Source organism: Anser brachyrhynchus (genome assembly GCF_964034855.1).
Source record: "Anser brachyrhynchus genome assembly, chromosome: 5".
Classification (NCBI taxonomy): Eukaryota; Metazoa; Chordata; class Aves; order Anseriformes; family Anatidae; genus Anser; species Anser brachyrhynchus.
This window is the reverse complement of record NC_137699.1, coordinates 9108778-9129776: the sequence shown is the minus strand read 5'-3', so window position 1 is coordinate 9129776 and position 20999 is coordinate 9108778. Positions and strand designations below refer to the sequence as shown.

General features: G+C 37.2%; 1 protein-coding gene across 2 annotated transcripts in view; it reads right to left on the bottom strand.

Annotated features, from left to right (window-relative positions):
* Nucleotides 1-13783: 13783 nt before the first annotated feature.
* KIF18A (kinesin family member 18A) overlaps nt 13784-20999 on the bottom strand; it is a 42820-nt gene continuing 35604 nt past the window's right edge. For both annotated transcript variants that reach the window (XM_080595243.1, XM_080595242.1), the window contains exons 14-17: nt 18801-19281; nt 18394-18498; nt 16302-16411; nt 13784-14755 (exon numbers count right to left, since the gene is read on the bottom strand). In XM_080595243.1, the coding sequence (XP_080451369.1) occupies nt 14607-14755; nt 16302-16411; nt 18394-18498; nt 18801-19281 (845 nt within the window). In that variant the 3' untranslated portion in view covers nt 13784-14606. The remainder of the gene's footprint in view (nt 14756-16301; nt 16412-18393; nt 18499-18800; nt 19282-20999) is intronic.

The window sequence follows — 20999 nt, the reverse complement described above, 5'->3', positions numbered from 1 at the left end:
CATCAGAGAGAAAGCCACGAGACAGAATTACAGTTTAATCGCAAATATAATGATCTTCTTCCCCCAAAACTATTTCATTATAACTAAATTTGGAAAGCTATTCCATTGCAAGAGACTTCCCCAATGCCTAAATTTCAAACTTAATAATTTGATTCTCATCTGGCAAGTTCTTATGCATACAAGATCGAACAAAGGAGCTTTATCCACTTAGATATGTACGTGCTGTTACCTACCTGAATACAAGCATCAAAATCATTATACACAGCAACAATAATGCTATTGCCTTTCTGTATATTGTATGAGAACCGTATGCATCTCATACATTCTCAGATGCAGAGGGAAGAAGTTACAGGGAACCTCAGAAAATCAGGCTACATTTTCAGACAGTCTATTGCAATGCAATTCCTAAAGAACTTTTATTTAAAAATATTTAAAGGGAAGTTCATTGATCTTTCTGCAAGTTAACTTTCTAGGTCTCGTTTCAGTTGTCATTTTGGCGTTTTGTCACTAATGCCTTCACAGGTCTCACTGAAGGAAACTGGGCTATGATGTTAAGAAGAAACCAAAGAGGAAGTAAAATGTTATACCACGCTCATGCAGCTCCTGGACAGGCACGTACAATGCACAAAAAAAGCAAAACACATCTGCCAGGACCAAGTGAAAAGGAACTTCTGGCATAGTTCTCTATGGCAGATCATAATAATTAGCAATGGCTAATAGACTTGTTTACTAAGGCATGAAACTAGAATGATGCTCCTAAACAAAAAAGCTGTCACCTGAAAACACAGACTAAAAAAACTTTGATCCCAGTGAAATACACGAGGGTTTTTCTATTGCCTGCAGTAGGACCTGGATTTCCACTTGAATTCACGTTATGTGTACAGTAACAAATGAGAATAAAGACAGTGAAGTTTCTGTATTTGCTGATTTTTCTCCTCCAGTGCAGCTTCCAGCTCATCCTCCACACGTAAATCTCTTCTGCCCTATGGCAGTGATGGAAACAGCATCCAAAGCGGGTCATACCAACCACTCCTCAGCTTTCCCTGTCAGCTTCCTGGAGGCAAGCTGCCCGAATTCTCCTTGTTGAAAGTTTCCCTGAAATCCTGTTTTCAAATCTGCTAACCTATTGCATCTTCCCTTATAAATACCTTACTCAGAGGGTAAGCGTTCTGGATAAGGTACCAAGAGAAAGTTCTATGGCTGGGAAATTGTTAAATATTTTAAAATATTTGTTTAATAACCTTGATATAAAGAACCTAAAACTGATGTTTTCAATCTAAAGTAACTTTTTTCTTTTAACATGAGGTATAGCAAGCAGTTCACAAGCTATTTCCCTCCAACTATGAGACAATGGAGCATCAGATTCACTGTCCTGAACAGCTGGATTCCTCAAGAAATGTCACAATAGATTTTTCTATTCACAACTCAGTCAGGCATATACTGCTCTAAGATGCCTAGCAGATAAAAACACAAAGGGGAGAGCCTGGAAAGTTTAGTTCTAAACTTTGGCCTGTCACCAAAATGATGATTTGCTTCACACATTATCTCACTTGTCTCGGCATGATTTTTCTTATCTGTAAATGGAAAGATGTTGGTATTCATCCCTACAAAATATTGAGTTCTGTATTAGTCCAGGATATGAATTTAATAATATGCAGAAATCAAAGGAATTTCAAACAACTTTTCATTCATTGGCTAAACTAAGAAGTTAAAGAGCATTTATTTTGTTCAGGCTAAGACAATTGTTTTCTTCTGCTTCTTCCTCCCCAACCTCCTCCCCCTCCAAAAAAATAAAAAAACACCACCAAAAAACATTAAACTGGACAATTTGGTCTTTATCAATTTCTTGTTTTTGAGATAAAACAAGAAATACTTCACATTCAGTCTCTCCCTCCTCTATCAAAGTGTACAGTTTTATGTTTAGTTCAGATTTGCAATTTTTACTTTGTCTTTTAGCTATAACTGCTATCAATCTGTCGTGGTTTTAACCCGGCCGGCAGCTAAACACCACACAGCCGTTCGCTCACCCTCCCTCCTCCCTCTCTGGGATGGGAGAGAGAAATGAGAAAACTGAAGCCTGTGGGTTGAGATAGAGACAGTTTATTAGGACAGAAAAGATAATAAGTACAAAACAAGTGATGCACAATACAATTGCTCACCACCCGCTGACCGATGCTCAGCCTATCCCCGAGCAGTCGCCCCCCCCCCACCCCGGCTAGCCACCCCTATATATTGTTTAGCATGATGTCAGATGGTATGGAATACCCCTTTGGCCAGTTTGGGTCAGCTGTCCTGGGTCTGTCCCCTCCCAGCTCCTGCTGCACCCCCAGCCTGCCCGCTGGCAGGACAGAGCGAGAAGCCGAAAAGTCCTTGGCTTGGTGTAAGCACTGCTCTGCAACAATTAAAACATCAGCATGTTATCAGCGCTCTTCTCATCCTAATCCAAAACATAGCAGCCTACCAACTACTAGGAGGAAAATTAACTCTATCCTAGCTAAAACCAGGACACAATCTTAAATCCAAGCCCAAGCTTAGTCATCTCAAACAGACCCAATGTTTATTTTCCAATAAATTGCTACAAAACAACCAAAACGAACCGAACAAGACTGTACCTTCATCATAGTAGCAAGCTACATTATCAAAAAGACTCATATTGGCTGCCATGCCCCCACCCTGTTTCACTAGGAAATGTAAAATGAAGAGCTGAACTTGACCAGGGGAGAAAAGCAAATCTGATTAGGCAGCAGAGGGGAGAGCTAATTTACATTCTTCACAGGTGCATCATGACTGTGCAAAAGGAACCTGTAAGAACCATCTCTAAGCAACACAACATGCATGCACTCAGGGAGATTACACAGAAGAGTAATGCTGTGCAAGAGAAATCAAATTAATACTTTAATTCTTGCATAGTTTCTATTTTTATACAATTCTTCTTTACATAGCAATTCAACAGGGTTTTAAAGTAGCCCAATTCCTACTACCAGAACACAAGAGAGCAACTAAGGAATCTGACTACCAGTGCTGTTCAACCAAAGATTTAGAGGATAACTTTGAAAATGACTGTTTCTTTCACTTAGGTTTATTTACCCAACCGAGTTTATTTTCTGCTTTGTATACAGTCCTAAGATGACCATATCCATAGTACAGAGTAACAATGCTAAGTTACATGATTTTTAGAACATACTGACACATGTCACTTTGGTTTTTAAACATAAACCCACCCACTGGAAAGGTGTCATGCACACACTGCAAGACAGGTTAATACACGAGAAAGAAGAACTAAACGGACTATTCTGTATTTTAAGCTAAATTTACTGCATACAGCAAAGTAGGAGACGGTTAAAAAGCTTTTAACAATATCATGTTATTCTGACAAACTCAGCTTGTCAAGCTTCTATTGATCCTGACAAAGCATTTTTGCTCATTTTAAGATTTAGTAGGGAGTACTGTATTGATTTGAAATGATGACATCTTGCTTCCAGTGTTGATTCCTTAAGCTTCTGCAATTCCTAATGAAGAATTGAACAAACATGGTGGTGCGGAGCTGTTATTAGCAGAAGGATAAGTGGGGTGAAGAGAAAAAAAGATTCAGGAAATAACTAACAGAAGAAAATAGATCATGAATTTAAACATAGCCAAGGTGACTGAAATGTCTTTAAACAGATTTTCAAGCAAATGTAAGACCCTGTAGAAACAATCCTTTTGAAGAAGATAGAAAAAGTATGAAGTATATGAAGCTGTGGGAAATATTCCAATAAAACAATCCTCCATGTGTTTCAGACTAATTTAAAGAGACAACACTTTTCCCATCTAGGAGCAAAACAGTTTCCTTGTACATTGGAGTTGTTTTATCAATAAAATATTTTACCATTTCATCATATGCAATATGTAACTTCCATAGTACCCCCCATCTCTGGATGTAAAAACTGCGAGGAGGCAAAAAAAAAATCTTTATACTTCCCAGTGGAATTTACAGTGTTTCAAAATACTTGCTACATAATTCATTCTTAAATCTTAAACTCTTCATCTTAAATGTCTCACTGAGTCTCAGATTAAATATCATAAACCAATTACAAAATCAATCTCTCTGTATCTTTCACAATGTCCAACATACACTTTTACATCTCAGTTTTCCCTAATATGTGAACAAGAGTCAAATCGTCACAAAATATTAAGAATAAGAAATGCATAGATTTAAGGTCAACAGGAGGAAGAACTCAGAACCAGACCCCCCCCCCCCCCCCAAAAAAAAAAAAACAAGCCAGAATATGCAATATGGTTGTGTGAAAATGACTATTTCCAAGCTTTGTTGCAATTTTTGGCACATGTGGATTCTTCACTGCAGTCTGCATTCCCATCCCCCCAAACACACGCTCCTTCTCTCTTCCCACCCCCCCTTGGGAAATCCTGATTTATATTAAGTCATTGCAGTGCTGAGGTTACATATTAGGTCAATTGGTGGCCAATATAGTTCCTAGACCTCTTTCTTTGCTAGGGTAGACTCTCACAAAAGACTTCAACTTTTCAAGAGACTATTGAAAACTGAGGCAAAAGATTGAAAACCTCATTATCTCTTTTCTTCATTGGTGTGCAATCTTAATTTATGCAGTGTCTGTAGAGTAAATATAAACTTGGAAGAAGAGAGATACTTAGTGACAAACTTGAAGGTCCTTAGGGAACAAGACTTGCCTACCAGGTGAATGTATTGCCAAAGGACTTGAAATTTGGTTCCCATTCTGGATGTCTCTTCCTCCCTCTTTAGGACTGTTGACTACATAGGTAAAACCTAGCCTCTTCGCATTGAAGAACACCTATGATAGGAAGAAGAACTCAGAACAGTCTCATTAAAGTTACAAGTCCAGTGACCCCAATTTCTCCTTTCTGGTAGTGCCTTTAGCAGACACTAATGGAAATACAAGAACCAAACACATTAAGGACACCATACTTGCCCTCCTACCTTTCTATCTGCTAAAACAGTCTGTTCAATAGGTCCTGGTAACCCTTTCTTTCATTGGATTGCCCAACTGCTTTGAACTCAAAACTTTTGGCATCCACCAGTTTTAAATTACAGAATGTGCTATCATAAAATATACTATGTAGTTAAGAACTTTAATGTGTCTTAAACCTGCACTTAAATTCTTGTACAGTAAAAAAAGAGCGAATAATTGTTGCCCAGTACTTTTTTCCATGACTCAGTTTCATACGTCTTTATCATAACTCCTCAATCAGCTATCTTTTTGGCTGAAGTATCCCAAAGTATTTAATCATTCCTTGCATTCAGGTTGTTCAGCACTTTAATCACTCCTCTCATCCTTTTCATACCTTTTGTAGTTCTACTATATTTATTTGAAACTTATGGGACAACAGTTCATAATATACAGGCATGCCAAGGATTTACACAATGACTTGTTCGCTATTCCTTTTCTTGCTATTTTCACCAGAAAGCTGATGTTTTCATGGTATTTTTACCCTAACTCCAAGGTCCCTTCCCTGAGTCATAGTATCTATTATGAGCACCCATTGCCATGTATGTACAGTTTGGGTTGTTTTCCTTCTTGTGCATTATTTTGCATTCATTGACATTCAATTTCATCTGTTATTTTATTGCCCAGACTCTCAGTAACTGAGATGCTCCTGCAAGTCTTTATACCTAGGCTTTGTTTTAACTTTCTGAATAATTCAGTATCAATAATTTTGTCAGTTTACTGTACTCTTGTTTAAATTATTCGTGAATGTATTAAACCATATGGAACTAGAGTAATTATACCAGTAATCTTCTATTCTGAAAACTGACCATTTATTCCTGCCCTTTGTTTTCTGACATTTAAACACTTACCAACCCCCCAGAAGAACTCCTTTATCCAAAGTCAACTTTGTTACTTTAATAGCTTTTCCAGGAGGTAGCTGCTAACAGCCTTTTGGAAGTGGACTACACCAAACAATTCTATCTTCATCATAAGCTCAGAGTTTGTAAAGTAATCTAATGGATCTATGAGACATGACTTTCCTCTACAGAAAGATATTGGCATTATATCCGCCCATAGGTCTAGCTACTCCACATTTTGACTGTATTACGGTATGACAAATTGCTTTTTACATTCATTAAGCTTTTGGGTAGATCCCCTGAGCTAAAAAAAAAAAAGTTACATTTGTCTTTCCAAGTCATTGATAGTAAAGACAACTGAAGTGATAGATTTCACGTCACGCATTCAGCTGCTCCATATTTGACCCTCAGTGTTTCCAGCTAGCAATATAGATCTACTAGTACTCTTTTAAATACTTGCTTATAACAAACCTTCTATTGGCTCTTCAGTTTGAGACAATTCATCTTATTCCCGTGTAGGATCATTCAGCTTGGAAAGGAGCTTGGAAGGTCATCTTCTCCAGCCACCTGTTCATAACAGGGTCAACACTGATTTCAGACTAAGTTGGTCAGGGCTTTTTTCATCAGTTTTTAAAACCTCTAAGGATGGAGAGTGCACAGCCAACAGGACAACCTATACCAGCACTTAGCTATCCTTACCCTTAGAAACACCTTTAATTTATGACTGCTGTTTCTTGTCCTTCTACCATGCACCTCAGTGGAGAGCCTTGCCCTGTCTTCTCAGTAACTTCCTCTGACACACTGCAAGGCTGCCATTGGGCATTCTCTTTGTCGAACTAAAAGCAAGCTCTACTGCTTCGGCCTGTACTCTTGCACTCCAGCCCCGCCACACTGGCCCCAAAGGTTACTGTTGGTCTGAAAGGCAGCCCTGCCCTCAAGCCTATCAGCTGCACCTCCCACAGCTTCGTGGCCTGTGCAAACTTAAGAGGTGCCTTGAATCTCTTCCACCTCAAATGACAATTCACCATATCAAAAAACAACTCCAACAAACAAGTCTCACAGAACCTATCTCAGGAGCTCCTTTAACAACTCCACTGGGGCCTTTTCTTATTTGTCTGCTCTTTTTACTGAAAAACTGGGGAAGAGATATGAAAAGTATTAAATACCAACCTTCAGCAAGTTATTCTAAAACTTGTTTTTAAAATTCAGTTTCTTTTTCCTCATCTAAACATAGCTTCCATACTTTTACTTCCAGAAGTGAAATGCACGTATTTTCATTTTTAATTGCCTCCTTTATTTGGTCTTTTAAGTATTTCTGCTTTTTCTCTCCTACCTCTCCAAAGCTGCTTTGACAGTTGCCTGAGATGAACAGCTTCACCATTTACCTGCATCTTCTACAGTTTATTTCTAACAGATGTACTTCAGCTCTAGCGTTCCCTTCCCTAGTTAAATAGCATAGTGACTATTCTGGGATTTTTTCCTCTTATTAAGGATGCTCCATGTGAGCATATTACAGAGTGATAGATAAACTTTGAGGTATCACCTATGTGCTGCTGAGTCCTTGGGCAAGTGTTGTTTTTAGCATCTTAAAGTGTAATCTGCACCGTGGTCCCTCTTAACCACAGGTAGGTAAGAGAGCATCAAGTCTAATGCCCATCGCATTCTCTGCTCCTTACAGGCTGTTCTCTCTTACGTCAATGTCATAATAAAGATTGGATGAACAACAGGAAGTTAGCTATGGAATTTCAATGTAAATATATTCCATGTTAATCATACGCTTAACTCATTCACTAGGAGTTTTCAATTCTTTCAGCACCCAGCTCTGGATAATGACTCTACACAGAAACAGCTAGAACACCAGTTAGTCTATCTGAATGTCTTTTCTTTTTTTAACGTATCTTTAAGCAATGAGCCAACTGCCTCAACAAAACCTACAGTAGGGTAGCCTGTAAATGCATTTGCTAGATAGCTGTGAAAACAGTGTTTTCATCATCTTATTTATTATAATTTAATAAAAATTAAAATTTAATTGCAGGTATTCAGTTTTAAACAATGCCACCATTGCTGGCATTCCAAAATTTCAACCACAAAGTGAAAATTGTTTTAGTCAGACTTTCATCCTCTGACATCCACATCTGGAAAAGGCACAAAGTGGAAACATTCTAGTTGTAATCATTCCCATTTGGACAGAAGGGAGAACAGAAAAGATTCCTAGTATTCTGACAAAAGATACGAAGGTTACTATTTCCATATTTATTGTGACTCCTTCACCACCAGAAAACAATGCATAGATGTCACAGATTTCAGAAAACTGAAATTCAGAAAAAAAAATTTGTCTTCTATTTTAAGGGTATCAGATTTTCACTATAGATTACTAGTGAGGTAGAATGAATCAATTGAGGAAGGCAGACAGCTGCAGCCTGCGATTTCACGTGTTTGACGCTGTCCTGCACAACATGGATTTGACAGATGGACTACACAGGGGATAAGGAAGAGGCTGGATGGTCACACTCAAAGGGCTGCATGCAGTCAAAGGTCCGGTGTCCAGGGAGAGACCAGTGACAAGTGGTGTTCCTCAGGGGTTGGTAGTGAGACTGGTACTATTTAATAACATCTCTGTCAGCAACATGGACAGTGGGATTGAGTGCAATTGAGTGAACCCTCCACAAGTTTGCTGATGAAATCAAGCTGTGTGGTGCAGTCAACACACTGGAGGGAAGGGATGGCATCCACATGGACTGTGAGAGGTTGGGGAGGTGGGCCCACGCAAACCTCATGAAACTCAACAAGGCCAAGAGCAAAGTCCTGAATCTGGGATGGGGGAATCCCATACGCAAGCTAGGTGGAGAATGGATTGAGAGCAGCCCTGAGGTGAATAATGAATAACTTGGGGATGGCGGTTGTTGAGAAGCTCAACACGAGCCAGCAATGTGCACTTGCAGCCTAGGAAGCCAACCACAGCCTGTGCTGCATCAAAAGCAGCGTCCAGGAGGGTAAGGGAAGGTGATTGTCCTTCCTTTGCTCTGCTGAGACCCCACCTGGAGCACTGCATTCAGCTCTGGGGGCCCCAGCACAAGACGGACACGGACCTATTTAGAGAGTCCAGAAGAAGCCAGAAGGATGATCATGGGGCTGGAGCACCTCTGCTATGGAGTTGGGATTGTTCAGCATGGAGAAGGCTCCAGAAAGGCCTTATACAACAGCCTTCCAGTACCTAAATGGGGCCTACAGGAAAGTTGGGGAGGGACTCTTTGTGAGGGTGATAAAACAAGGGGGAATGGTTTAAACAAGAGGGGTGATTTAGTTTAGGTATTAAGTAGAAATTCTTTACTTCTGGGAAGCTGTGGATGCCCTGTCCCTGGAGAGATTTAAGACCAGTCTTGATGGGTCTTTGCACATGTAGTGGGAGGTGTCCTTGGCCAGGGCCGGGGGTTGGAATTACATGATCTTTAAGGTCCCTTCCAACCCAAACCATTATATTGTCTGTGGGTTTTAAAACTTGATTTGCCCTACTGTAGCTTCTAATATTGAATTATATGTATATTTAATTTGCTCCCTTATAGTACTTCAATGTACTATAGTCATGCTACATAAAACCTTAATACCTAATATGTATAGCACAATTAAACTTAATGCAATGGGGAAATCAGGAATAATTTTCCCAAGAGCACTACACAGCAGAGAAATAAAATGGGCCATTTACCATTACACATCCGCTCTCTATTAAGAAGGCTTTTACAAATTCCTGAAGAGAACACATTTTACAGTTCCAGCAGATAAATTTTCTAGGAACGTTTATTTTGTCAAAGTTGTTAAAATTATTTTTCTCATGTCTATTTACAGACATTTTAAAAAAGCTAAACCAAGTGAAATACAACTACGTTCAAGTCCAAATGATTTTCAAGATGGACCACTCTGCTAACTTCAATCTTGATTTTTATATTACGCTGTCAGGCTCCCCAGTACTACCTGATCTACCTGTTATCTTCTGCAGTCAGAGTACTGAAACTTGCAGGTGAAAGAGCCTTTCTTCAGCAGAGGATAATCAGTCTTTAAATGTAGGACTAACTCACTAAATATTTGTCCCAGTGAGTACATCTCTTCACGAAGCTTCAGGCTCGTACAGAAACTTCCACCACTACTGCAAAAGTGACTTTTCCTAATAACCCAAGCATGTTTTTGAGCTTTGCCAAATTGACAGGACAGCAGATTTTGTTTTGGTTTTGGTGTACGAGGGAGATGGTCTTCTTCAAATAACCTTTAAAAATCTACAGGTGTGTCTGGATAAAAGTTTACATAACTCTTGGTTTACTATAAAGGATAACAAACCTTGTTAAAGTTCTACAAAATCAACGGACATGATTATCTTTCAAAATGCCTGGGCACTTGGCACAAATACATTGAAGCATTGTGAAGATTAAAGGCAGTTACTAGAAAAGACTAAATTTACACTAAATTTACTACCTGTGTAGAATGTTATGAAAAGAGTTTGAATGTTATGGAAACTGTTTTGCAAAGTGTGTATAAAGATGTAATGAGTCCATTATAAATGGCTCAGCAGTCTCTATAGCCCCACTAACCATATTGTTCTCATTCTTCTGTGCATTTCTTTCGCCTGTAACCAACTCCATCCAGTAACAAATATTCATAGCCTGGTTAGCAAGCATCTTGCTATGCTTCAGATACCTCCTCTAAATTCATTTTCCTGCAACAACAATAAATAAGTAAATGAGTCACAATACAAACTGTACGCTACAGCCTTTGTATTTTTTTCTAAGAATTTTGTGATGGGACCAGATCTTAAAACTTCGTTTTCACATTTGCAACAAATTGATTTCCATAAACATCTCAGCCCTGTTGCCACGGGAAGTCTTCACCTCTTGGTAAAATAGTTTTCAAAAATAACCTCATTGCAAAACCAGCAATAGCAAGATGTCCTAAAAGCCTGGACAGTGCCCCAAAATGAGTTACTAGGGCTCCCAGCTTGTACTAGCAGGGACTAAACTAACAACAAGCAGTGGCTAGTTGTAAGACATTGTTTCCTGTTGATTGCAATCATTCAGGAAGGAAAAAAACATAAACCCTGTAGGATCACATATTCCCAATGTAGACCACAGAAGGAAACTTTTTCTATTAAGAAAACCTCAGCAATATACTTTTGGGTGCATGGTAATCTTCTCAGGCATTTTGAGTGTTTCATTACTGCTTTAGTTTGATGGGAAGACCAATGATTATTTTTAATACTGAATATTTTATAAGCACACTATTTTGGTACTCATTTTGGAGCTATGCAAGAACATTTATAAAACTCGTGTGAAGACTACCATATTAGAGTCGATACTATTCACCACCAATTACACACACAGAGGGTGTGATGGTAATGATGTATGTACTTATTTTCAGAATACACTTGAGGTGTGGATTGTAACCTCAAATATTTAAGAGAAAACCTTCTACAAATAACTAGTGGTATAATATTTTTGTTCCTGCCCTTCCCCAAAATAAATTGCAATGATGTGGAATATAGTATATCTACAGATTTTATAAGTTTTATCTTTCATTCATCACATGAACTTCTAGAAACCACTAGAACAAGACATTTGTAGAAAGTGGTCGTTCATACACAAGGATTTCCTACACTGAACTCATGAAGGATCCATTAAATAAGACAGAACCATGAATTTTAGATTTTACATTAGCCTGAGTAAAAACATCTTGATGTATACTAAGTATTGGTATTAAATAAGAAAACAAGATTATCCAAGATCAGTGCTAGTATTGCTGCGTATGTCTCTCCAAACATACAGAAGTTCTCATTTATCTCACAGCAAGTACGGTGATTCACTCGTTACCTGTGGTGCATTAGGTATCTAAGATGTCAGGAGCACATTTTCCAGTGAACTGTTAAGCTACTTTTATTTATTTATTAACACTACACAAGATTAAATTAAGTAATTTGAATTTTGATTCAGCCTGGGTCATTCTGTGTTGCACAATATTCCTTTACCTCCCATCTGGCATGATTTAACAATGCATGGTACAGAACGAAATCAATTAAATGTATACTTCAGATAAATGTCACCTAAAGAACTGTTACTATTTAGTTTGTAAAGGCAAGCTAACAGGTAACAAGCAATGTGGATAGGCAGGGAAATAAAATGAGTTATGTGCTAGCTTCTCTGCTCCCCAAATACTCTTTGCTTTCTACTTAAGAAAAAGTTGGCAGTCTTACAAAAAAACTTATTAAGCACTGTGAAGTCCTGTACCAGCAATTTATGTGGAATGTACTCTTAAGCACCTTCTGCTCACGAAGTCTGGATGTGTTTATAGTATGTAATGACAATTGTATAACTAATAATGCAGATGTGTAATCAACAGCCATCTGAACAATAAAAATCCTGCTTCAATCTTCTAATTGCTGGAAACCATTTTGTTAGTTATAAACTATAAATGCACACCCAGCTAATGAACTTGTGAGCTTCTGAGCAGGAACGGGAGTCAACTCACATCTGTGTGCTAATTTTCTCAACACCTTATTTATTATTATTTTTTTTTTTTTTTAAAAAGTCTCTGGAAGCATTGCAAGTTGATCAAATCAATTCCACTCAGGGGTATGCAAAAAAAAAAAAAAACACACCAACCACACAACCAACAAGCAAGATCTCATCAGTTCTATGTTTTGAGTGAGCATCAAGATGTTGCATGAACAAGCTTGTCTAAAAACCCTTCAAAACATCTATTTTGAGCCTTACATGTCATAAAAGCAACGTGCATTACAACTGTATTTATAAGCAAAGCCCAACATGCCTGTTGCAGATGTGAAGCAGTGTGAATAAGAGCTCCCATGCACATTTTGTATTAAACACAACTTGGGAAAAAAACTCAAATCAAAAACATATCGGTCTCCACAATTCTAGCTGTACCTGGTGCCAGAACCATAAATTTAAATTAATCCCAAAATCTTGTTGTTCATCATGGTAGAGAAGTATTAAAATGACTTCCTCACCACCCCCTTCATTCTACTGAAATTTATTACATCATCTGGCTGGGATGCGGTCAAGTCCCAAACTTTGTTTTACTGCTTATCTTATGTTTAGGACATTGTTCATAACCACCTTTTAAACAGCCAGTATTTCCTCAGTTCTTATTATGCAATCAGTATGAAGCTGTGCTCACCACAATGACTTTATCTTACCTATATTTGCATTCTGAAAGGATATATAAGAGGATTTAATTTCTCACCTCTGTTTTTAACTAGCAATGCTGTTTCAAGGAATTACTCTTTCTTTGAGCTTTCCTGATGAAGAAAGCCTCTGCAATGTTATCTGCTCCTTCCACGAGTGGTCCTGAAAGTTTATACATGCAGTTACCATTTCCTTCTTCTCAAGTCTTCTGAAAATGCTCCAACAATAACCATGTCAACACATAACAGCTAAGGAGAGATCTAACTGAGAAGAACGTTTGTATTAGTTTGCCTAAATATCAAAGACTACAGAGAGCAAAAATACATGTATAAAACCATAAACTTGTGGTAATACTGAAATATTTTTAGGAACAAATTTGATAAAAGCTTTTAGATCACATAACCCAGTTCTCTGCTACCAAAGGAAAACTTGTGATTAAACAACAGCAACAACCACCACCTGTGAAGAACCTTCTTCCACAGCACACTTCATGCTGCCTAACGTACTGGATTGCAAGATGCTTGCTGAATTCAGACAGACGTTTAACTCCACTGTAACTGGACTTCTTCCTCTAGTTCCAATCAGCTTGGGGAAGTTTATGTATACACCTCCACTTACATAGACCAAATACACCAGAAAGATGTTGCGAAGGGTGGGCAGGCTGTCAGGGTTGCAATGTAACTATAAACCTACTTGTCTTAGCGTAATCATTTATCAAAACATACAGCATGAAGTAATATTTGTCAAAATTAATTCTGACTCACGAAGTAGTACATTTTTCAATTCATGTAATACTTTTAGTTATAACTCAGTTTATTCCAAGTTATTAACATAATTATCCTATTTACAAATGAATTCAAAACTGAAATACAAAACAGGAACATTTACAACCAAGGAAAAGGTTAGAAACACAGGCTAAACTTTAAGATATAATACATCATTAAAACCCTTTTTGTAAAGATTTTTCTGTCTCCTGGCACTACACTGGTATTACCTATCCACAATAAAAATGTTACCTAAGAGTAAAATAGCATCCTAATGCTCAACATGAATACACTTCAATATTAATGTCTTTCACATGCTTCCAAATGAAAAACCATGGTAACACTACGAAACTGCAATGAAAATTTAGCGGGTCCAAAGAATTTTTCTAGTTTTGTATGACAAAATTATTGCAAAATTAAGACTGAGTATAGGTGAGCAATGTAGAGTCATTTCAAAAAGTTACAGTACCTCTGATTGCCTTTAAGACTTGCACTGTATGAAGTATTATTCTATTAGTCATACACACAGGGAAAAGCTCAAAGGCTATGGTGTAAGATATCCCATGCACTTCTCCATTCACAACTTGAAATAAAATTTCATATTCACTTGTTAATATACCAAGAATATTTGTAAGCTTTCAAGCAGGAGACAAATGAATTTATTGGGTTTTAGAATCCAACAAAATCCTCCTATTTCCAATAACTGGATTTTTTTTTTTTAAAAAGTTCTTTATTACTGAGACATCTTTAACACAAAATAATTCACAAGAGGGAAAGCAAAGTCACTCTGTTCTCACTTGCCTTACATTGATCCTGCATGAATTACGGATGAAGCTAAATCCTATTTTTTTTCTTGCACACATGAAGCAGAATATTTTTTGATGTCCTTGATTTAGCACCAAGTGCTACATTTCCTTCAGAAAGGCTTCTAGCAAGGTTTCTTGACACATCCCGTTCTTCCTTCCAACTCCTTCTTCCAATTCCTAGTGAAGAAAATGTTATTACAAATAGGTCAAATTGTGCTTATGTTCATTGGATGAATGTCTCATACCTTGATGTCTTTTTCAGAGCATGCCTAAACTTTTGCACACACTTCTTGCCCTTATTGAAAGCCTATTTTTGATATGAGAAGTGTAATCACTCAGCTCAGTAAAGCAGTGTGCTAATTACCTATTAAGTCCAACAATAGGACTCTCAACTGACACATGAGATGTTATAAAAATGGCACAGCAGTCTATCTAAAAATGTAGAGATATATTAAAGTTTCATTAATCCTGATTATGTACAGAGCACTACCAAAAAATGAATATTACATCATTGAAGAAACTTTTTTTTTTTTAATTCAATTTGAATGTCACTCTTCCTGTTAGGGATTTTATGTTTCACTCTTCTCCTATAATGTATACTTTTGAAAATAAGATGTATTTTATGATCAGTTAAACTTCAAAAATTAAAGATCTATTCTCTATTTTAGAATTTGGTACGTCACTACATGTTTTTAGTAGTACCAGTGTAGAGAGCGATTTTGCTAAGCTTATAACCCAATCTTTAGTAGAAGAAATTGATACTAATATAACCGTGAATGTACTTTGCCAAATAAGTAACTATTGGTTAGGCAAAGCTTAGCATCAGATTTACACTTTTTATAAACATTACTCTAATACAGCGACAATTTTCCATGAATCAACACTAGTACGTATTCATCTATACTTTTTCCTCTCACATTGGTTCTTACACAAAAGCACACATGTACTGTAAAACTGGTGTACCATCAGTGAGAAAAGTCACGTGATTGGTCTACTGCAGGTGCCAAGCAACTTAGCATCAAGATAGCATCAAGAACTCTGAAAGGCACAAACTTTAAGTTTTGAAGAGCTTTGCGCCCCTTAGCTGAGAAGTTGGTGTTTTTTAAAAAAAATTGTTACAGTACACTTATATACCTCAAGCACATGTCATGTACTTAGTCACACAATTGTTATAAATTTCCACAGAATACCATCTGATAGTTCCAAACAAGTTCAGAAGTAATTCTGAAATATTGCTTTATTTTTTTTCTTCAAATACTGTGTTGACCCAAAGTAGTGTTAAAGTATACTGAGTAAATCTCAAAAAACCCACAAGTCTCTTTAAAACCAAATCCATGCTGCGTTATAAAAAGAAGCAAACAGTTGAAAACAGGTATGAAAGCATTTAAAGGGTTTCGTTTCTTGATAAATTACAATTGGCAAAGAAAATCGGTACCAGATAAATATCTCAACAAGCACACAATTTTGCTCCAAGTCCTCAATTCCTGGGACAAGGTGTTCCTCACCAAGCTTGAAATAATAATGAGTTTTGATTAGGTGCTATCCAGATAATTGATTAGACAATATTCAGAATTTTAAGTGAACGGATTTACTATTCAAACCAATGGTTTAGAGGAATCATGCTGTTAAAATGCCCAAACCATAAGTATTAACCCGAATTTTGGCCCTCCTGTACAAACATAACTGCCAACACAGGGTCACATATTCAAATTTTGACACTTACCTGCCATTTTGGGTACTCGCAAAACTCGACTGCTTATCACAATCTCCTGTCGAACACTTTTTGTAGGAACTTCTTCTTTCAGACTACCTAACCCAGTGTTTGACGTAGAACTTGAAAAACAGCCAGAAAAAAAGTTTGACATCAGTCAAGTGATCAGCAATTCCACAGAAATGTAGATGTTGCAATATGCAAAATACATCAAATTATATTAGCCAGTATTAGTCATTCACAACTAAGAAAGCAATGAATGAACTCATTTCTCTATGATGTGTATATATATTCTCCATCCCACCCCTTCTTTTTTGGAAGACTGCAGAAGGCAGTTTGATGGTCATTGCACACTAACTTACGTATGTATGAAATCCTTGAAATGACCAAGTTGGTTTCATCGAAAAAGTCAGTTTTTTTTTTTTTTTTTTAAATCACTACGTTATTTTTCTACAAGCTCCAACAGAGTTGGACTGGGTGGCTTCACAGCAGACGATACTTTTCAGCTAAGCTGCAAAAAGTTGTTATAGCTTCAAAATCACTAAGAAAAACATCCTTGTATTTTATACCCTTTCATGTGACGCACTGATGATCTGCACTGAAAAATATGAACCTATCAGTCATCTCACAGCCTTATGCACCTCCCTTGCTTACTTCTCTCATTTCACTCTGGGAGTAAGCCTCATAAACAAGCTAATTCTATTTATGTCCAAGTTTCTATGCTTTTCCCATCCCCCTAATATATTCTATTATCTCACTTTGCAGTCCTCTAACTTCTTCTAGTTTTCCTAATAGTTTTCTGCCTAACCAAAAATACATAGCAAGCAGCAAAGACATGCCTGTCTTGTATGAGTCCTAAAATACAGTCTTTGATGCTTTTTTGAAGAGAACTTATGCTTATAAGAATATAATGCTATTTGGTAAAAGCAGACTCTGTATGATGACAGACTGTCTCCTCTCTCCTAACAGTAGGACCATATCCAATTATATTTACAGCATAAAAAGTGTCTGATATTTATATTTTTATTCTAACGTTAGTAGGACACGAATGCCTGGAGTGAACTACTTTAAAACAAGGAAAGCACCAAAGACCCACAGGGTAAGAAAAGTAAAGAACAGGAAGTGAAAGAAGGCATCCTCTGTGAAGTCACAAGCATCTTTTTCTCCTTCACAAGTAAGGAAATTTCATTCCCTCTTACTTCCTCATAAACAGTGATACAAAGCTACCAAGAATTGACGTTTCTTCCATGGCCTGTGACATACCTACGCTACTTGTTTCTAATAGTCTTAAAACATTCTTTACAAGACCTATTATGTGGCAGCTCCACTCACTGAGCAGCAACATGTGAGTTGTACTATGATTTATTTAAAAAAAAGTATCTATTTTTGACTTTGAAACCAAAAAAGGACCTCTTTCATCAGTACTGACCTGATTGTTAGCGTATTCGAGTGTAAACTAAGTCAAAACTAATTAAAAACAGAACAACGAACAACCAAAAAGTAGTACAACTCCATTTAACGTCTGCTCAGTTCTAGCTTTTCTACTGCTCCTTACAAATGCCTTTCAGGTCTTTCAGGATCTAAATAGAGAAGTGACAAAATGGGAATTTTTCTAAGAGCACATCACAAAAGAGAAGTCATAATAACTGGGACTGTAAATGAATTATCAGAAAAATAAGGGCACCGGCTACACAAATGTTGTCAAACATTTTCTGTACTTTCTGTTTTGGTAGTCAAATGCCTTCCATCAAAAGCCTAACATTTTCAAGTTACATCTTCAGTTGATAATGGAATTTCTTTTTCAGAATTGTATATCTTCCCTTTCTGAATAGGCAGTAAATATGGAAGACAATGTTCATTTGTACTTGTTCAATTACAATAACAGAGCCCCTAAACCAAAAGAAAGCTTACGACATTCTACTCAGCTTGCCAAGAAGGAAAGAAGCATCTGAATTGTTGAACATACGAGTCAAAACATCTTGTATGTCGGTTCAGGTGACTTGTGTAACAAGTTTTCAGATTTGAAACATAAAACTGAAGTAAGAACATGAGAAATGAATACAAACTGATTTACATGGGATTGGCACAGTTAGTTTAACCTTACCTTAATACCTTTCGCTTTCTCTCAGCAGCAGAAGTCATTGCCATATATGAGGGCTTCTCAAGTACTGAGGTAGGATTTTTGCTTTTCAAGGAAGAAAGACCAAGTCTGAAATCAAATGATTATATTTAGTAAAATCTGCTATGGACCTAAGTCAGATAAAATTGCCTCTTTTTAAAAAAAACAACAAACTTTGTCATCGGTAACACTGATTTCAAATAATGGCAGAACTGAATCTGATACATGTTATAGTTCAAGGTTTGATTTTCAAAATAATAGTAGGTGTTACAAGTTCAATTAACATCAATGACAAAAACTACCTCTTTGAAAATAAACAGAATTAAAGTGTTTGGAAAATAGAAATGAGACAGGACGTCGGAAAGGACTGTTACCCAATCAATGGAAAATACCTTTGCAGAATGCTACTGCTGCATGGCTGTAACTGCTTTACAGATGAGTCAACAGAAGCTTCGTTTGTTTCGCCTGTCCTTTCATAGAGAATTACTGTTGAGTCCATGTCAGCTTCATCACACTCTGGGATAACATCACATGTCAAGTCCATAACACTGGCCTTTTTCAGCTGCCTATTGGTATTGCATTCATTTGCTTCCTGAGGGCTTGAAAGGTGTAAACCTTGCTTTACCACAGTCTGTATACTGCAGCTTTGTACTGGTCTTCTGCAAGATTCTGGCGTATAGATGATGGGGCGAACCTCCTTGCTTAGAGAATCCTCCAGATGAAGGAGGCTGTAGCACTTGGATGCAGCAGGACTTGGAGTTGTGACCGGAGAGTCCATTAGCTTCCGCCTAGTTCTCTTCTGTTGCGGTACTTCAAGTTCCACCAGTTGTGTATTTTCCTTCATTTCTTGTGATGGTGTACCAGAAGTTGTACCTGTGCAACACAGTCAACAGTGGTTACCACCTTTACCTATGTTTACTGCCTAAATCCTGCTTTTTCCCTCCTGTTCGCTTCTGAAATACATTTATTAGATATGAACACGTTATTGAAAATACTGTTTATTAAAGGTTGGACTAACTAGATGATCTTACAGGTCTTTTCCAACCCGAATGATTCTATGATTCTATTCATTTACACATTAATTTGATCATATAACTTCCATTATTTCTTTTGCAGCATTGTCCAGATGGCAGCATTTGTTCTGTGGCACTCAGAATATTATAAATATGCATAGACTGATATAGTTAATCCCAGAGATGATATAAGTCATCACAACTAAGATATGAGATATTACAACAGGGAATGGAAGAGTAAGAGTATTGAAAATGATCACATTATCATGACAACTCTTAAATTAAGATGGTACCATCACAGTAATCTACAGCTGTCTCCTCATCATGTCCATTTTTTTTTTCCTAGCAAGTACCACACAGGAGAAAGAGAGACTGTTACAGAAGACTGAATAAGTTCAGAAGAGAAAAATAAAAATCCTTTGACAGTGCAAAGGAGACACTGTCTTACAAAATGGGAAGGCAGCAGTTGCCTGGATCACGTTAATCTTGATACATCAACTATGGAAAACAAAACTATACGCTTAAAAAAACAACTAAAATATTCTAAAAGTAAGCTACGCAATACAGCAGCAATTGGCCATTGCCACAATTCATCCTGATTTATGTTTTATCTTGATGCATCATTTTTATTTTTAAGTAGGTGGCAATAAAAACCAATCTGCAAAGTAAGAGAGAAAAGGTCCTTTACATTCAGGCTTTCAGATTTCAAGAGAGTAATCTTAAAAATCACAGACCACTGTTCAAATGGGTAGGCTAGTGGTGACTTAAGTCAACCACCAGTAATTTAATGCAAAAAATTAAGGGAGGGAGGGAGATGGAGTCATCACAAACAAATCAAGGGTTGAAGTCTGTCAAAATCCATAGCGCTTCTATATTCAACTTGCTTTGCAAATGAAGAGAATAAGAAAAGGCTAGTATCCATAAACACTTCTATGGACTGGCCCCCTTTCAGCCTATAGCCACAGTATCATAGTTCCCCTTTCTGCATTGCCTACTGCTTACATTCTTAAGAGCAACTGCATTGTAAAAAGAACTCATGCTTTTACTATGCTGAAAGTTACTCAGGAATTAATTATGGTAATTCATATAACAGTGTCAATAAGTAATTATTTCTTCTTCAATTCCATACTCCTTTTGCTCCATAAGGAGAAAGTTAATTTTAACTCCTCCGAATGCTCAACTTTAGTTCTATCATTCACCTAACGTGGTATTTTAGCAGATCCATAAGAATCCTTTAAAGAGGAAAAAACCTTGAAAGTATTGTACCACCACCCCCAAGTATTAGAAGTATTAAGTATTAAAAGTATTGCATCCTCCTTGCTCAAGCTTGATTTCTTACAAAAGTAAATGCTCAAGTGATTTTATGCTTTCTCTGACTCGTTACCACTTCTCAGCACTGGTTACTAGTTTATTTTTGACCTCATTGCCTAGTTACAACGTAATTTGCTATAGACAAGAAGACTTAAGAATGACAATTTTCTAACCGGTGTCACATCATATGCTGTAGCAAAAAGAACCAAATAAGAGGCTCACTGAAGAAAAGCATTCAAAGGAAGGAAGACCCCCCCCCCCCCCCCC